The sequence below is a fragment of the Pelmatolapia mariae genome, linkage group LG6, assembly GCF_036321145.2.
Source record: "Pelmatolapia mariae isolate MD_Pm_ZW linkage group LG6, Pm_UMD_F_2, whole genome shotgun sequence".
NCBI classification, from domain to species: domain Eukaryota; kingdom Metazoa; phylum Chordata; class Actinopteri; order Cichliformes; family Cichlidae; genus Pelmatolapia; species Pelmatolapia mariae.
The window spans coordinates 2,773,899-2,793,382 of NC_086232.1; the positions used below are offsets into that span (position 1 = coordinate 2,773,899).

The 19,484-nt window shown below is 41.2% G+C and overlaps 1 protein-coding gene across 7 annotated transcripts in view; it reads right to left on the reverse strand.

Moving 5' to 3' along the window:
- The window catches only part of tenm3 (teneurin transmembrane protein 3), a 266,186-nt gene that overhangs the window by 29,295 nt on the left and 217,407 nt on the right, over positions 1-19,484 (reverse strand). For all 7 annotated transcript variants that reach the window (XM_063475648.1, XM_063475647.1, XM_063475646.1 and 4 more), the window contains 14 exons: positions 19,341-19,448; positions 17,942-18,096; positions 17,669-17,770; positions 15,838-16,011; positions 15,228-15,287; positions 12,391-12,553; positions 11,913-12,051; positions 9,600-9,705; positions 9,381-9,523; positions 8,988-9,166; positions 7,509-7,613; positions 5,957-6,087; positions 3,416-3,585; positions 1,884-2,010 (listed from right to left, as the gene is read on the reverse strand). In XM_063475648.1, the coding sequence (XP_063331718.1) occupies positions 1,884-2,010; positions 3,416-3,585; positions 5,957-6,087; positions 7,509-7,613; positions 8,988-9,166; positions 9,381-9,523; positions 9,600-9,705; positions 11,913-12,051; positions 12,391-12,553; positions 15,228-15,287; positions 15,838-16,011; positions 17,669-17,770; positions 17,942-18,096; positions 19,341-19,448 (1,862 nt within the window). The remainder of the gene's footprint in view (positions 1-1,883; positions 2,011-3,415; positions 3,586-5,956; positions 6,088-7,508; positions 7,614-8,987; positions 9,167-9,380; positions 9,524-9,599; positions 9,706-11,912; positions 12,052-12,390; positions 12,554-15,227; positions 15,288-15,837; positions 16,012-17,668; positions 17,771-17,941; positions 18,097-19,340; positions 19,449-19,484) is intronic.

Here is a 19,484-nt window from a genome sequence, read left to right on the forward strand (position 1 = left end):
TCCTCTGAGAATCGATGTTATTACCTTTAACTGTTTAATGCATGTTATCTCTTTGCTCCCCACGTGACTAGGACTTCTTATAACTCTGGAAAGACAGTCCTGCCTTTTGTGTTTGAAGATATGAGTTTTCTGTTTGTAACGAGGGTCTCGTTCGCTGCTTGTTTCCCTCACTAACTTTACACAAGAAAAAAGCTTTAATTATTTGTGCATGCTTTGTTAGGCCAGAATTTTTATTTTGTGTGTCTGTTTGTTTTATCCCTGCAGAGTCACAAAGCATCTCAGTGACAGTACCGTCCTGAGATAGGGCCAGCTGACATCATGAATGTGTGTGCATGCACATGCAGGTCTTCTTTTAAAATACACAATTAATATACATTAACTGATAAGTATTGATGATACGTGTGAGGGCGTCCATAATCTAGTGCGTACAGTAAACAATCAAGCATTCCAGCACCTTCATTTATTGAGTAATTAAAATTGACAAACAGTTTCATATATATGTTAATATTGTGCAAGAACAACTGCTGTACAGCCGAGGACCAAATGTTTGGCCTCCTAATAAAAAGTTTTTATTTTTGTCACTATTTTTTTAAGTCCTCTGTTATAAAAGTGCTTTTTAAACAGAGCAAGAGATTTTCAACATTTCATTTTTAAACATATTGATTTTCCTTTAGTATAGAATTATTTCATAAAAAAAGAAAGCCTAAATGAGCATGGTCGATATTATTGGCCCCCCTGAAATAACAACATTTTTATTGAGTCATAATACGAACCACTGCTGTGAGCTGATGTGTGTTAACTTTGTAATGTTCAAAGCTTGTAAAATGAAGTTAAATCCGAGACTTATCTTCAAATTTACAAACAGAATAAAAACTTCAGCAAGTTCAAAAATATAGAAGAAGCCTGGCAGTAGGAAGTGAAAGAGTTCAAAGACTCTGGAAAGAAAACTTGTGAGACGTGTCTTTAAAGACTAATGACTTCACCAAGTCAGCAATTATATTCTCAATGAAGACGATCAGCAGAACTCCACACAGGAACGGACTGCAAGGATGCAGACCAAGAAATACTCAGACTGAAGTATGCTAAGGACAACCTGGAGAAACATTATGAATACTGGAAGCATGTGTTTTGGTCAGATGAGATAAAACGAGAGCTCTTTGGTCACAGAGATGCTGCTTATGTTTGGAGAAAGAACGACGACCACAGTGAAACACGGAGGTGGGAGTATTATGCTGTGGGGATGCTTCAGTGTGTCTGGAAGTTGGAATCTCATCATGGAGGAAAGAATCATAAAGAAAGATGAAATGTGAAGATTTTGAAAGAAAACTTTACTCAGTCGGCAGCAAAACTGGGTCTTCCACCACGACAATGACCCAAAACATACGCTGCGCCTGGTAGGCAACTACATGCAGAAGACCAGAGTCAACATTATTGACTGGCAAGCACAAAGCCCTGACTTGAATCCCAAACAAAGCAAAGGTTGGGCTTACTAAGGAGACGTGGTTATCCAGCGGAAAAGGATACACATTGACTGTTAGCTTATAATTTTGACCCTGGTAGTTTTTGAGAAATAACTTTGTGTCTGCATGCAAAGTGAAATAATGTAAGCATCCAAAAAGTTTGACATTTGAGGAAGTTGTGTTAAAAGTTCCTTGCTCTGTTGAACCGCACTCGGGAAATACATAATTGTGTCTTTCACCCAAACGTCATGGAAGGGACCGTAGCCATGATCGCTCATCTGCTCATACCGTGTAGCGGCTAAATCCACATCAGAGCCACAGAAAAATGGAGCTCAGAATACAAATCATTTTTTAAGTGACTCATTCACACTGAAGCTCCACAGTGATGTATGCATGTGTGGTTTTCTCGACGTTATCCTGTACCTTGTCCAGATACGTGTAACTCCACATCTTTCCATCAGCGAAGACTCTGGAAATGATTCGTCCCTGACTGTCGTATTCCCATCTCTCTGTGGTCGGACCCCTCTGGAGACCTGTCACTTGACCCGAACTGGACATACAGACACAAAGTCAGATTACCAACATTTCAAACATTGCCAGAACTTGAGCCTAACCAAAATCTAGTGATGAGCTTTTAAGTAGTTGCATTTTGGTTCCTGTTCCTTTGATCTGTTTCTTATTTCTTTGTGTTTACTTTTTCATTTTCAAATCAATTCAGTTTCTATTTTATTTATATGGCACCAAATCACAGCAACAGTTGCCTCAAGACACTTTATACTGTAAGTTCAGGATTTAGCAATAATAGAGAGAAAACCTAACAATCAAACAACCCTCTTTGAGCAAGCACTTTGGCAACAGTGGGAAGGAAAAACTCCCTTTTAACAGGAAGAAACCTCTGACAGAACCAGGCTCAGGGAGGGGGGGCATCTGCTGTGACCAGTTGGGGGTAATGGGATGATCCTTCTGCATCCTTTCCCTGCATCTCCTGTTTGTTCCTGTCTTTTGTTACTTTTAGTTATATCCTGTTTTATTTTGGTAACTGCTTTGACATTTTGCCACCTGTGTTTGTTCTTTTCCCTCCTCTGCTTCTCAAATTGTTTCCACCTTTGAGTTCTTTCACTTCAGCTCAACTCTGACTTTATGTATATCGTTATGTCTTTGTTCCTATCGTCTGTGTTCCCATGTATCTTTTGGCCTTATTATTCACATCATCCTAGCTTCTTGGAATAAATCAAGTTGAGTTTTTATTTTAGTCAGTTTAGTTGTTCCTGTCAAACCATCATCTTAGGCTGTTCATTTAGTATATTTGTCTTGAATTAAACACAACCTAAAACCTAAACTCCATCATGGAGTGTTCATTTCCATTGTGGGAATGTTCCAATGCCACTTATCAGGTTTTTCACTCTTTCTGAATACTCAAAGCACTTTAAGTTGTTCCCACACTAGGTGATCCATATTACCACAGCCTGGTCTTTCATTATGCATTTAGCGTGATCGCTAACTGTGCCCAATCATAGATCTCCACGACTTGTTCAGTGAGAGCAGCCTCTTTGAAAAGCACTGTATTAAGCAATTAAATCTATAACCGTGTAAGAAGATGCGACCGCTTCCACAAATGATTCCATCTAACTCACAGAAATGGTTAAAATAATGAGACAGTTGTGCACAGCAAAAGCAGTTTTACACTGTGTGTGTCTGTAACAGACAGCAAGGGAGAGACAACTGAGATGCTGAGACAAAATGAACACCAGTGTAAATGCAGGCTAGAGCTCAAGCACGAAATAGCCATTAGTACTTTCCACCATATTCACACATTGTTTTACATTTTTTTAGGCATATTTAGGCATCAGCATAGGAGAGAATACATGCAGCCACTGTGAGAACATGCAAACAACAGGAATCTGCAAAGGTTTGAAACCAGAATGTTTGTGTGAAACAGAGACAAAAGGAATTACCTGGAGTATGTTAGGTTAACTGACAGCAGCTTGCTGCTAGGAACCCAGAGTGTTGGATGGCCTTGGGTATCATAGATGATCTTCAGCAGGAACTTCCTGTGGTCATCATAGATTTTCTCAGTTCGCAGTGTACGATCATAATCCACAGACAGCAAATTCCTCCCATTCACCTGAAGAGGCGGAGACACATTCATAAAACATGCATTAAGATATACAAAATATCAAAAATTACACAAAATGCACAAACTGACAGTAAATATGAAGCCAGTGTGCTAAATTCTTCATAAATGTAAAGTATTTTGGAAAGTCTTGATGCATTCTCAATCATCCAGGTAAGCAAATCTCCAAAAGTTGATTCTGTTCATCTGGACGTAGCGTTTTGTGGGAGAAACGTTTTGTCACCCATCCAGGTGACTTCTTCAGTCTCAGCTGACTGCAGGTTTCCCCAACCTGAATATTGTGGAAAGTGTACATTTCCTAAAACGTTTCCAGACAAATCACTGTGTACATACTATTCACTCACCCATCCAAATAATGGAATTCAGATGTCCCAATCCCCTTCATGCCCACAGATGTATAAAATCAAGCACATAGGCATGCACACTGCTTCTACCAACATTTGTCAAAGAATGGGGAACTCTAAAGGAGTTCAGTGAATTGTACTGTGATAGGATAACACCAGTGCAACAAGTTCAGGCATAAACTTTGCAAGTGGAAGAATTTGACTGGCCTGCACAGAGTCCTGACCTCAACCCGAAAGAAGTCTTTTGGGGGTGAATTAGAGCAGAGACTAAACCAAATCTTCTTGTCTAAGATCAGTGTCTGATACCACACATGGGCTTCTGTAAAAAAGGGTCAAATATTCCCAGATGAATTGCAGTTGTTTTAGCTGCAACAAACTTCATACGTGTGTTAACCCAGACGATAATAGTGCAATATAGTGCATATGCTTTGTTCTTAGGGAGTACCACACATATTGTAAATATAAAACATCTCAGAAGTAAGAGACAGGCTGGACTGTCTCTTATTTCTGAGATGTTTCATGATAAATACTTAGTCACCCCTCTGATCAAAGACCTTAGCAATAAATATTCTAATAAGTGTTAACCTGAGATTTGAAGCATGATCCATGAAATAACAATTGAGTTACTTAAAAATCTGCGCCTGAGTCAGTGAGCTAAGATCAACTCCTGATCTGCACCAGGAACCAAGTCTTTATTGCTTTTTTTTTTTGCTTTATTTGCTATTTTTAGAAATAAAAAAAAATCCAGACAAAGTTCTTCCGCGTTTCAAAGACTGGCTGCCTCATGCTGAGGTGACCAGACCCTATCACCAGACAGCTAAACAAATGCACATGGACATTAAAAAGTAAGTCAGTAGCTGTCCTATGTGCCGTACTTGTCATCACAGTAAAGTTGCTGTTTCTTGTCTGACAGTAGGCTTTTTCATGCAGCTTAAACATGCAGCTTTCTAATTCACTGACATGTTGTCCTCAGTTCACAGCAGCAGAACCCAATAAAACAGTAAGATCATTAGTATTTAGTAGAAAGACTGGATTAAACTTTGCTCCTCTTCAAAGGACTGCAATTACACTGTCATCATTAAGTTGGAAGACAGCTGGACTGTCATTGAGTTATTAATGACAAATTATACTTCAAATTACTCACAAATGTGCACATACTTTATTTAAATTCACCTCTGAACACTCATTAATAAAAACACGTCTACAACTCATTACTGCTAGTTCATAACAGAACACTCCCTATTATGAGTAATGGGTCACCTGTGGTGACACTTTCATTATTGCTTGTTGGGCCATGTTGAGAGCAGCTCAGCTGTGTTCACTGTAGCCACATGACTAAAAGGATTTTGTCCCGTTAGGCTGGGAGAGAGTGCGTCATGTCATTTTCAAAGCGCTGCAGTCAAATCGCTGTTCTTCCTTTCCTAACAGCTTGCAAGAACAAAAACACGCACCTATAATATACAGACAGTGAAACTCCTCTGTAACCTACATGATGGATACAGTGATTGCAGTCTCATAACTCAGCACCATGTGAGCTTTGCTGCCTTATAGCAAAGATTTAGGATTTCAGTCTCTGTGATAGACTTGTTTGTTCTCTCACCTTTCTTTAAGACACTTGTTACAGCTGGTGGTACCCCTCTGCTCATGAGTGCATGAGCTATCACACTACAGACACCTTCTGTAGACATCTATGGCTGATGCTGGATGCTGATATATAACAACAAAATAATGAATGATGGTTTGGCAAAAAACATTGGAGAATATGGATATGCACCTCGGATTCTTATACTTATTACGTTTATCTCTTTTTAACCATAAACACACTGGAGTTCATTTAGACCCACACCAGGACCACTGCGGTTGTTTTGGTCCGTAGCCCAGTGCGATTATTGTGTTCACACCTGCACAAACGAGGCGCACCAAGCGGGAAAACCAACCCGAGTTTGATTTAAATGAACAACAAACTGTAGGTTTTATTGGTCTCTGCTTATCTAAAGTTTGAGCTAAAGAGCACTCACTCTGAGTTTTCTTCCAAAGACGATGACTTTTCCTCTCGTCTGCTCCTTCCTGAACCTCCATTCCACCAGGTTTTGGCCGTTCTCTCCCGGCAGAGTCATGTTACGTCGCGCAACAGTTGGGTTAGCAGCACCTACATAGGTACGAGAACATGTGAAGCCCTGATGGTTTAGTGTACAAGAATCTCAATTTCTTGTACATTTTAAACAACATATATTCCCACACAGACGACATCTTTTTGAGGGAAGGCCTTGCAGCTAGATAATCTGTTAAAACAGCATGTCTTTATAGTAGAAGAGTTTAGGTGCTGAACCGGCCTGCCTGCAGTCCAGACCTTTCACCAATGGGCACATGAAATAAAACATACAATAAAGACGCAGGACATCTGAGCAACTGAAACTCTCAGTTTCCACATGTTTATGGACTAATGTCAAAAGAAGACGGGATGCTACACTGCGGTAAACGTGTCCAGTCGTTTTGGAGACATGTTGCTGTCCATAAATTCAAAGGTGAGAGGTTTGTTGTTGTTGTTGTTTTTAATATAAAATTTTAAAATGTTTTTCCTCAGTAAAAACTCATTGGTTTTCTATGTTCTGTTGAGACAAAAATATGGTTACATTTTGTTTTCATTTTACACAGGATCATTTCTAGAACTGGGTTATAGAAGATTCAAATGGGAGGTTCAAGGCTGATCCCTGTAAGGTATAAAAAACAAACAACTGTACCTAAAATAACAATAAATTATTTTATATTCTGAGACTAAAATGTAACAATACTGAAATAACTTAAGATGTTTACATCTCTACTTCTGGTTCTCTAGAGACTGATCACCTCCCAGTGTTTCCTTTTATTTCCAAAATGTTACAACATGTTTTGTCAAGCTTACACATATTTAGGCAATCATTTCAAAACAATTCTCCTTCAGTTTTTTACTCTCAGTGCAAATCAAGTCCTAACACGTGAAACAAACACTGCACCATTCCAGCAGTTTTATATTTACTAATTAGTTTTTATTGTTGGAAATGTTTAGTTTTAGTCTTTTTAAATATTATTGTATGGAGAGCTTACGTAAGTGGCAAGAGTTATGAAACTCATCACAGGAACTTTGAGACCTTACAGTGTAAACAAACATGTCAAAGCCTCAGCAGGCTGACAGTGAAGTGCTGATAACATTTCTAAAACTTCCTTTATATTTAATAGAATTTAGTTAAGTTTTCCAAGTTCACAAAATCATTTCAATTGTTTAAAATGTTTTTTACGTCAACTTTTAGTTAGTTTGAGTTAGTTTTGTTCAACTCTAATAATTCTGACAGCTCTTTCTGCAGGTGTTTAGCTGCAGAGAGATCCAAATCACAAAGAAAAGGGAACAACAGGACAGAGACAGTTGTGGTTCAGAGACGTTCTACCGCAGAGGCAGGGAGCAGAAATCTCAACATGTGTAGATGGTCCCAAACCAGTGCTTTCCACACACTGCATATACATATAAGTCAAAATAAAGACAGCATACGATCCTCTCATAGATTATAAATTGAAGACAATATGTTTAAAACACACCTGCCAGAATATGAGGCTCTGTCTGGTAGTGCGTGTCCATCCCGTTCGCATAGATCACCCTCAGTGAGTGGTCGTTCCCCACCTGGTAGCTGTTACGAAGCTGGTCTGTTTAAAAGGAAATCGCATAATAAATGAACCATTTCTTTATTGGAAACTTTCCAAGGCATTAATTCATATAGGCAGTATTCTTAGCCGACCTAAGGGTGAAGGAGAAAGAGACAAAAACAAAGACAGCGAAGCATAAAGGCCGAGACAAAGAGGGAGATAAAGTGCTAAATGTAAGGGGAGAAACCACGCAATTCAACCGAGAGGGCAGCGTTTGAGCCTGCTAATGGAGCAAAGAGCATGTATTAACATCTTCCAGCCTCTTTTAATTAGATCCTCCTTGACCTTTCACAGGACTAAAGGCCGTTATGTGTGCATACAAGAGAGAGAGAGGGAGATAGGGAGAATGAGACAAACACACAGTCCTTACAGACCATCTCTGAAACAGCCAAGACCCTGTGTTACCAACTCATTCTCCATTTCCACTAAGTACTCTTAATCCAGTCTCTCTACTTCTGTATCATGTTGTTTACCATGTCAGCCCTGCAGTCCCATCTAACGTGTTTTCATTTTTCTAGCTCACAGGCAAAAGAATGAATGAAGTGATGGAGTTGAATGCTACACTTGTCAATTGCTCTGAATAACTCATGTTGCGATCAATACTTGTGCGTGGCCATGCACAGCTCACTCTGAAGTAAATCATTGCCAACCTCACTTCAAATGGCTCATTAGTTCAGATTGAACAACACCAAATTACTTTTTCCCCCTCAGTGTTTAGGGTTGAAAGTTTGACACGAAGGACGACAAGGATCCTTTTGCAGAATTATTAGAGCAGATGGAATTACAGATCAATCCGCAGCTTGTACACGTCCTCATGTCAGATCTTTTCTTAAAATAAACTTTACACAACTAACACAAGCTGCTGATATAACTGCACACATCCCAAACAGAACAAATGTGATGACAAGCAATGCTTTGACAGGATGTCAGGTGGGGGTATGTACATTTGGATTTTAAAAATCATTGTATTAACATGTTTAGGTGTGAAACTGACGCAACCACATGGACACTACGCTGTATTGTGTCCATGTGGTTGTGGCCAAAGATCCTGTATTTTTAACACCAGGTAGCTTTACTAAGCTAATCACTGATTCCTGATACTGCTTCAGAGTGCTGATCGATCAGGGAAAGTGTGGAAACTGCACAATGAGTGAAGCCTTCCTATGAGAAGTGATGAGAAATTGAACTGTTAGTAACTAATTGAATTTACTATGAACCATGCACTGATTTTGAGTAAAGAGGTGAATAAAGACCATATTATTACTTCAGCTCGGACTAAACCTTTTAGTATGCTTCACACACATGAGGCCACCTGTAAAATAAAGAGGGTCTCTGGAAACTTTCCTTCCTTCTCTGGTTGCATTAGCTTCTTACCTTGCACCAGAGTGTAGAAGGAGTCTATTGATGATAGGTTGGTTGTTATGGCAACGTCCTCATCCCTCCCTGACGTCTCAATGTCCACAGCAACAGCCCCTGACGACATGTCGCCATGGAGACTGGTTACCACCCCAGTAGGGAAGGTCACATTAGTCAAACGACCCTCACTGTCATAGCTACAAGGATGGTGAGGATACAGTAAGAAACAGACATTAGGATACACAGATAAAAACTCAGACGCACTCACAACCCAGCAAAAAGTAGAGAAATTTAAAGGTTACATCAAGATATAAACTCAAGACGTAACAATCAGAGTTTGAATTTATTTCATTAATTAAATTAATCTGTCCATTGATCAGAATTCAACTATAAATCCAAAAAGTGGCTCACTCATAGAAGGTAGTCCAGCCAATTTGGATACTCTTGGTAGCCAACAAGCCACTGTTCCCATGGTAAGTAAACAAAACCAGTTCCTGACCCTGAGCTGTGAGAGTCTTCAGACCTCCATTAGTCCCAATGGTCAGCCAAATGACCTAAACACACACACAGAATCACAGGTAATCAAGGATACACGCTCGTAATCTGCTAACAAGGGTACTCAGTACTCACCTGATTGTCGGGAGCAACCACACGTACAGGCATCCTGTTAGTGTCTCTGCGGACGCGGAGCGTGTTTCCACTGCTGTCCGTCACCGCAGTCACATCCTCCTCATTGCTGAGTGTGTGCAGAAAACATTAAACAACATTGTCGTGTCAAACAATTTTGCAAGGTAATGCAAATTTATTATGGTGCCGTGGTGTGGTCTGTGGCTGAGCTGCAGGGGAGCCAATGCCGGGATCACCAGGTGGTATCTGGCTCTCCAGCCGTTTAAGTTCAAGGCGGTCCATAGGCAGGCACAGATGGTCAAGGGCAATCTTCCCTCTAAGCTGCGCAATTGCGCAATTGCGCACTGCTGGCACGGTCTCTGCGCACAGAAAATCTGCTTTGCGCACAAAAAAAAAAAAAAAATCTAACCTGAATTGAAATGAAAATAAATACGTTAACAATTCTGTTTTGCAGTGTTAGTCAGTAAGTCACTGGCCGCTCCTGTATGTGTTTAGTACGATGCCACCTTATCCCATAGTCCAGCCAATGATGCGATTCACATTCATATATACCCAGCTAATCAACGTGGTTGACAGGCTATGACAGCGTGCTTATGTGCCGACACCGGTGTTTTAGCTAGCAAAGCGGCGTGGCTGATGTGGAGTGAAGCCACGTTAATGACAACGTGTACAACCATTGGAGATGTGAGCAGGACAGACGGAACAATTGACGGAAAAAGTGTGGACTTTATACCAGTTTTTAAATTGTGTTGATAGGCCACGTAAAACCAGAGTTATGATAAAAATATCTGCAATGTTTGGTTTTCTTCCTGAATACTGTCGTTGTTTATATTTACTGCAGGAAGAAACGGTAAAAACTGCGTTTTATAAGGAAAACGCTCGAAAGCGCTCTCCACCTGTGAGCAAAGATGAAACCAAAAACCCCCCACCCTTTCCTATTGGTGGAAAAATGTACCATGTCGACCAATCAAAAAATGATATGGCAACATGGCATCTAGTTGTTAAGAAACGGGGGGAAGTTTTAGGAGTGACGGCGGTGTTTTGAGATGTGAGAGATTTGCGACGTTTAGCGCAAATCTTGTGTAGTTAGTGTGTAGTTAGTGTGTAGTGTAGTCAATAGTTTTGTTGTGTGTGTCAGAACAATGAGGCGACTGCTGAATGTTACAGGTGTTACAGGAGTGATACATCTCCTGTTGTCAGGCCTGCAGGTATCAGGCTGTTGTTCTCCTTTATCTCATAGTGGACACAAATTATTTTTTGGAGTGGCACAAATAATTTGTGTGGCATCAAATTTGATGCAGAACACCTGATTGTTCTGTAAATAGTTTGAAATGTTTATTTAAAAATGCCTTGGCTGCATTAAAAAAAAAGCTGCAAAAAACTTTGTTGTTTCCCAAACTGAGTTACTTTTTTGAAGAAGTAACTATATAATTAATTGCCCAACATTGGTCATTATATACTATATTTTGCAGACAGAGAGTTACAGGACTCTCTCCCAGACCACAGATTCATAATACAAGTCAGAGCTTTATGAAAAAAAAGAAAGAAAGAAAGTTGTGTTTTTAAAATTGGAGTTCAAGTTATTTTTCCTTCCAATAGTGTTAACATACTACACAGGTCATGAACAAGATTTTTTTTACATTTTCATTGTAAGTGGGCTAAAGCAGTTAATTAAAAGTAGTCTAACATAATTTGCTGTAATTTGATTATTTTAATAAACCATGTAACTTGGATGGATTGGATGCTGGCGTGACCACAGTGCACACGTCTGCTGTCGCTCACAGTGGTCCAAGTGTCCGCTCAGGGAGTTTGTGTGTTCGCTCAGACACATGAAAAATTAGAGGGAACATTGGTCAAGGGTAATTTCCTCTCCCCGGCCTCGGTTCCAAGAGTTCCGAGCAGGTACTAAAATGTGATGTCGTCACACTGCATGCAACTGATTGGTTGGTCAGCAATGAGTCATGAGAGCGTCTCATTTACAAAAATCAAAACAGCCATTTTTGAAACTCGGCAATGAAGGACACGGCTACAAAAAACAACGCCTTGTTCCCCCAAGTGAGAATAACCCACAAGCCTTTGTTGTAGCGTACATGTTGCATATTAATTACATAGTGGGACGCACATTAGCGTTGCTATGACGATAAGCACGCAAACAAGGTAGTACTGGGTTGTAATGGAAAACCAGTCAACTCGAGTCGAGTCATGGTTATTAGTGGCGAGTCGATCCAAGTAGGTGCTAATGGAAAAGGGGCTTCAGTAACCAAGCAGTGCTGTAATGACAGTCACAAAAATGTGTTAATCCTGACAAACACCAACCTGTAACTGAAGTTGTATTTGTAGTCTCCAGTGACCAGAGACATGGTGAACTGGTGAGTTCCATTTGCATCAAACACGTAGAGCTCTTGAGAGGCTGGAGAGGCCACTTCATAGGAACTGGGACCTGAAGCCAGAGAGCCTGAATACACAAACCAAAAGACAGACCAGTGACTTCTTTTGTTTTCTTTGTTATCTTCTTAGATTATGTTCTTGTGTTACTTTTGTTATCTATTATTGTTCAATATTTTTGTTTCTAAACTCATACAATATTGCATAGGCTATGTCATTTGCCATTACATGAATACCTGCATAAGTGAATAACTTACGCAGGTATTCTCTCTTTGTAAATCTATTTGATTATTCTGCCGATCACCTTTACTACACATCCGTGAGATAGCTGTATGCCTATTAACATACATGACATACAAGCCCTCTATTGCACGTCTACTTTGTATGTGCATACACTTTATATACACACCCGTAGGTGGTTGGTTGCGTCGTATGGCTCTAATCCGGATGTTTCCCAGATCAGCCACATACAGCGTCCCATCCGGAGACACAACCAGAGAGGAAGGACAATTAAGCCTGGCGTCTTTGGCATAGCCATCTCCTGTTTGATAGCAGTCGCAGTTTGCATCATTCTACAGGACAGCCAAATGAGAGACAACGAACAACATCAACACAAGAAATTCTCGTCTCATATATGTGTGTCTCAGGTTCTCAGTCATCCACATTAAGGTAGTCTAAGGAGCTTGGAAAGCAAGCCACTGGACTTAGTTTGGACTGAGTTTTGTGAAGACATTTCACATCCCATCCGAGAGGCTTCTTCAGTTCTACATGATGATGGAGAGTCCCAGGTATTTAAACCCTAGTGGGGGATATCTCTTGGTCAATGAGTCTCTCATTGAACAACCATAATCATGTGCCTCATCACATTAGCCAAGGTGTGATAAAAAAAGGTGTGGGTCATAATCACCAGATCTTTGGGTGAGACTGTTGTGAGATCTTGCTTCACCCTATCATGTGACCTCTTTGGGTCACCTGCTGTAAGATGTGAGGAGATTGAGGGACCTGCGAAGGAATCTCAAAACTGCGTTGTAGGTGGAAGACAGTTGGTGTCGTGAGCCACCCCTCTGTTCAAAAATGGGCTTTCAAAGTGAACATAAATGGCACTCCTTTTTAAAACCATCTGTTCTCTCAGTCCAAAATGTGAACTTTGGTATCATCAAATGAGTCCTTTAGCAGATGGTGTACAGCTGTGTCTTGTCCTGTCGCGCTTGCTCTTCTATGTGGTGCAGTTCTATGGAGTGTCTGTTTGGTTTCTCCAGTGTAAAGGTCCAAGCACTCCTTGCTGCACTGCACAGCGTACACTATGTTGCTTAGTTTTAGTTTGGAAGTTTTGTCCTTGGATAAACCAATTTTTTCTCTAATGGAATGGCTGGGTGACTAGAATGATAATGTTCTAGTTCCCTCTTTCCTGTGCATCTTTGCTGATTTAATGAGGGCTCATTTGGGATAACCACGTGTTTTAGGAGCTTTCTTTAGATGTGTTTGTTCCTTTCCCTTCTGGCTTAGAGGAAACAGTTTCTTCTCGGTGTTGCAGGGTCCTGATAACTCTGTGTTTGAGAGGGTGTTGGGAGTCAAAGAGTAGGTACTGGTCTGTGTGTGTGGGCTTCCAGCAAACTTCAGTGCTGACCTCTTCCATGTGCAGAGCATAGTCCAGAAATAGCAAGCTATTACTCTTTCACTAGTTGGGACCACATCCTCATGTAGGTTTGACAGCATAATAGATATTATCTAGTAGATAATGGCAGATGGCTTGAGCATGAATTGTCTCAAGAGGGGACTGGCAGCATCTCCTGGACTGGGCAGGTCACCAAAGAAGGCATACCTTTTTTGAGAAGGCAGTGAAGAAGGTCGAAGACAGTTGCAACTATATAACTGGTAGGCAGGCTTGTGAAGACAGGGGGCCTGTAAACCTTGATTAGGTGGTCACAGATTTGATTGCGTGAAGTGGATATGCTGGCAAAACTGATTGGCGAGAACTTAACGTAAGCATGATCAGCAAGGTGGAGTAGAAGCAAATCATGCTAGCATCCTGGCACCAGCAATGGTTGGTGCTGCATTTTGCAGATTAGTTTTAGTAGAGCGAGAACCTCGAATTCTGATGCTACAAAGGTTAGCTGAGAGGAGGCATAGTGAAGTGCCATGAAGGTTTGTGCCTGCATTTTGCAGGGGAGGGATGGTGGAGAAAAAAACTGGCATCTTGGTCCAAGAAAAAGTAAATAAAACCTATGTTTTTGACTTTTTAAAAAACCCATTATATGTAAAATATGTGGTGGAAATTAAACAAAAGGGAAAAATGCATAGAGCTGTGGTTAGGTCCTAGAACAGCACCCTTTAATTCAAGGGACAGAAAGGCCTGGGTTTAATAAACTGGTGGAGCAATGGGCTGTGCTAATCACCGGATGTGTCCTGGTGTGCATCCTGCCTGGAATGTCAACTGGTAAATCACTCGGCCATCCAATGGGTGCCTTTGCGTCCATTACCATTAATGGAGGTCCCGTTCAAGTGCACTGGAATGAACTTCATCAGGACAATATCCCCAGATCCACAGGGTCTCATTCATGTCTCACACATAAAACAGCTGTACATATTACTGGACATTAAGTCTCTTTGGCCCAGCGTGTACCACCCCCAGAGCGATGGGCTGGTGGAGTGCCTTAAAGTCCATTACTCACATGTTTATTCATGAGGATTAATGCAGTAGGGCTTGCTGTCAAAGTCTTTTGTTTGCAGTGGAGGAGGTGCCCTGGACCTCCATGGAATTTTCTCCCTTTGAACTGCTGTTTGGCAGGAAGCCACAGGGGGTTTTGGACGTAATTACAGAAAACTGGGAGGAATTTCCAAGCCTGAATAAGAATGAGATTTAATATGTTGTGGACCTGAGAGCAAAACCACACACACTGGGTCGTTTATTATGGGAAAATTTGTGTTTTCACCCAAAACCTCTGGTGATAATTTCCCATGCCATTATTCACACCCTGACTTATGTGATGACAACCCCCGACTATGCTTTAAATACCTATGACTCTTCATTATTTGATTTGTAGAATGAAGACGCCTCTCTGATGAGAGGTGAAACATCTTCAGGAAACTTAAAGAAGTCCAGTCGCTTCTCTTTCTCACATCCTCTTGCATTCACACGTCACTATTTGGATGCTATACATTCATTCTGAATTCGAGTACTTCAGTGAGCTGAGCAAAATGACTGATAAGGACTGAAAACAACAGTGAAGTAGCTGTGATGGGTACCTTGCAGTCACAGTCAGATAGCGCTCCAGCTAGATGGGTAATTTCTCCATCAGTCGACACCTGGAGTTTTGGTAGATAAAGAAATTATTCTTAAAGTTTAGCACAGTGGCACTTTCTGTTACAGCTTGGTAATAAAGTAGTAATAGGTAAAAGGGCAACAAGGCAGAAACAAGAACGTAATAATGTGGTAATTTAGTGGTTATTACTACTAAACCAGTTAATATCATGGTAACAACAGTGGATACAGTTAAGTAATATTACACTGAGATTTATGCAATTGGATAATAAGGGACCAAAACCTGGAGATAATAATGTAGAAATAACGACATCCCCATGAGGCGAAAAACAATTAGTAATAGTATCGTAATACCTTAGTAACAATATGATAACCTGCTAGAAATAAGAGGGTGATATCTGTGAATTTGAATTTTCACATTTTTATACAGAGTTAAATTAAATAAGGTAATATTGGCTGCTGTTTTAGCATATTTGGATAGTATTACTTTATTAAAAAGCTTGAATTTATCCTACCTTAGAGTTCCAGGATTCTGCTTTGCTTAATAGAACCTTAAAATTCATGATTACAAGAAAATTTTGTCCAGCAGACTACCTGTCGAATACGGTGGATTTTCTTCTCATCCGTCTCTGCGATGTAGAGAACGCCACTGTAGGATAAGGCGATGGCGGTAGCACCCTCTAGCATGGTCTGAACCGCCCTCTTTCCCATGGTGTACTCTATACCAGGCACCTGGCAGTGCATGGGACGACCTGCCACAATACGAACCTGAACACACACATTTGCACATGAATGTTAGTTAAGAATCATTAAGTAGCGCGGTGCATTTGTTGTTGTGGTACAGGAAGGCTTTGAAATACAAATTTCATTAAATACTTATATATTAAATATATATATTAAGTCAACTCCTAGGGAAAAAGTATGGGACCAGTGCGCCCGTTCTGGGATAGTTTTACCATGGGCCCACCTTGGAGTTGGGTCTAGGGAATGGGAGCACACAGGAGAGGATCTGGTGGTCAGGCTTCAGCCCATGGGGCTCAGCGCAGCCCAAAGAGAAGACTGTAGGGTTGCCACCCGAAAGACTTGACATAGGGGTCGGGTGCAATGTGTGTGAGGCGGCAGTCAGGGATGGAGGCCCTGGCGGTCTGATCCCTGGCTACAGAGGTTAGCTATTAGGACAGGGAACATCACCTCTCTGGAGGAAAGGAGCTAGTACGTGAGCTTGAGGCATTGCTAGCTACATATAGCCAGGTTCACCTGGAACCAGTTTCCTGGAGATGGGCTCGACTCTAGTCTAGAGTTGTCAGGTTACCACCAGTATGTTGGGGTTTTTGCCAGTGGAGGTGAGGGTTGCTTCCCTGTGCCTTCAGGTGGGGGAACAGGTCCTGACATTTGCCCTTATGCACCAAAAACAGTTCAAAGCACCCAGCCTTTTAGGAGTCACTGAGTGGGCCATTCAAGGGTGCTCCATCTAGTGACTCCAACATCCTAATGGGAGATTTCAATTCAAAGAAAGTGAGACCTGGAAAGAGGAAATTAGCCTGATCTGAACCTGCGTGGTTTTCTGTTATTGGACTTCTGTGCTCATCACAATTTCTCAATAACAGTCACCATTTTTGAATATGAGAATGTCCATCAGTGCAGAAAACACTAGGTTGCAGGATGATGATGAGTTTTGTAATGATATCATCAGGTATGCGGTCCTGGGCACATTCAGTACTTTCATGCAAATTAATTGCATGCTGTGTTGTCAAATGTTTGTGCATGTTGGAGGTATTTCCGCCCTTTGCTGTGATCAATGTTGAGGTTGTTAATCAAAAAAAGTAACTATTACACAAGTAATCATTACACGTGTAATAATTGTTATTATTACACGCCCATTGTTACAGGCCATTTGGTCCCCGTACAAACACAGTTGTCGTTAATAAGTTGGACTTGTTTCCAGTGAGTGTTGGACTCCACTCCCTTTGTCACTGGTTCTGTTTTATAGTTTATATGGATAAAATGTCTGTCAAGCAGGCAGAAGGCTTCTACTTTTGTTACGTCAGAATGGGTGGGTGTCCTCTCTCTTTGACATAGGCTCAGGGTGTCAGGCATTCCAGAGGGTTTAGATTGGAGCAAATACTCCTCCATATCTAAAGGAGCCAGTTTGGGGATCTGATAAGGATGCTTCCTGGGCACCTCCTGGGTGGCATGTCCCATGAGGAGGAGGCCCACAGGGTAGACCCAGGACACGCCAGAGAGATTATATCTTTCAGCTGGCCTGGGAATGCCTCGGTGTACCTCCTGATATGCTGGAGGAGGTGGCTGGGGAGAGGGAGGTGGGCTTCTGCTTAGGCTGCTGCCCCTGCAACCTGGTCCTGGATAAGTGGAAGAAAATGAATGGATGGATAAAATACACACTCAGCAAAGGTATACATGATACCTGTCTATTTTCAGTGATCTGCAGCACAACATTGTTGTCCAGCACATAGATAGAGTTATCCATGGGATTGATGGCTAGATCTGTGGGCCACTCTAACCGCACCTGGAAGAAAAGAGGACAGAAAAGAAAAGGTGACACTTCACTTCCTGTTCATTGTTACACACACACACACACACACACACACACACACACACACACACACACACACACACACAGAGGCACACATCACATCATGTGATATTAAGCAAAGAGGTTTTAATGGTTAAAGGTTACCTGTCTTATGTGCATGCTGGTGTCACAGGTCAAAGGTCGTGCAGAGGTCAGATCATTGCTGCCCAACACTGTGGAGATGATCCCGTTACGATCCACTTTCCTAATCATAGTTCCATCCACAAAGTAGATGAGTCCGTTTTTATCAACTGCAATTCCTGAGTAGAGAAACACACACACACACACACACACACACACACACACACACACACACACACACACACACACACACACACACACACACACACACACACACACAGGAGATGCAGCATACACAGTTTCAATGAAAAAATACAAAAAGATACAATAAAGTAGAATAACATGAATGGAGTAAGAGTTAGGTGCACTTAAGCAAAGTCTGCAGATATTACTATAAGCAAGAAAAATGTTACAAGTGATAACAAACAAGTGGCAGCTCTACAAAATAAGACATGTTCACAGAGAACGTTAGTAGGAGCGACTGTGTGTGCGATTCTCCTGTGATTTATGCAGCAGCAGTGTAACACATACAAACATGCAAATACAGTTAGCTATACGGCAAAGATATGATCTCTGTCACTAAGTATGGCATGACGAGCTTTTTCAGTACAAAAACAACAGTTCTCCTGAACAGCATAGATTTTATTCAGAGCGATAAGGAAAACACAGGAAACGTGTTGTTGATGACAGAGGTCAGTACAGAACGAGCTGTCACACATTCTACTGCAGTTCAAATAACCTCTCTCTATAAATAGACTGATACTGCATCATCTCACAGTCAAAATCCAAATTCTCAAAGTGATTTAGAAACGAAAAGTTATGACTTCCTCCTGGGTTACCTATTTAAATACATAACAGCACCTTTATAATGTGGTACAACTGGACACTTGCAGCATTTCCTGTGCAGAGATGTTTCAGTCAAAATGTAACATTATCTAGACTCCGTTGCACTTGAACTGAGGCTTTTGTTGGAGCAAAAGAAACCCGTAGTCTTAGTATGGCGTTCCTAATAAATAAATAAATAAAGTTTGCTATGACTTCATGTTCATCTAGGATAATGCAACATTCAAGTCTGGGATTATCTGAAAGTAGTGGGAAACTGGCAGTTACATCCAATATTCAAATATGCTCACGCGCTTACAGTGTTGAAGGTGTTAATGGTTTTGAACAGGTTTGCATTGATGTCAGTGTGACTTCCTGAGCTTGATGAAAGAATTTAACTTGCATAGCTGGACAGATCCTAGGTGTGGGAATTTAGCACTATAACAACATGCACTGATGCTATGACAGCTATTAATTCTGCTGCTGGCTGCAACCAATAAATATTTCATCTACTTCTTGCATTACACCTCCCACACTGTGTATCATTTGCCCACTGTCAGGACAACTGTTTGGTATGGCTCTGCAGTTCCAGTGTACGCACCTTTTGGTCCCAGTAGCTGGGCCTCTGTAGCTTTTCTTCCATCTCCACAACGCGCTTCATCAAATGGAGGACACTGCTCACCTGTACCAGCCACTACTTCTCCATTACCTGTAGACAGACACACACACACACACACACACACAC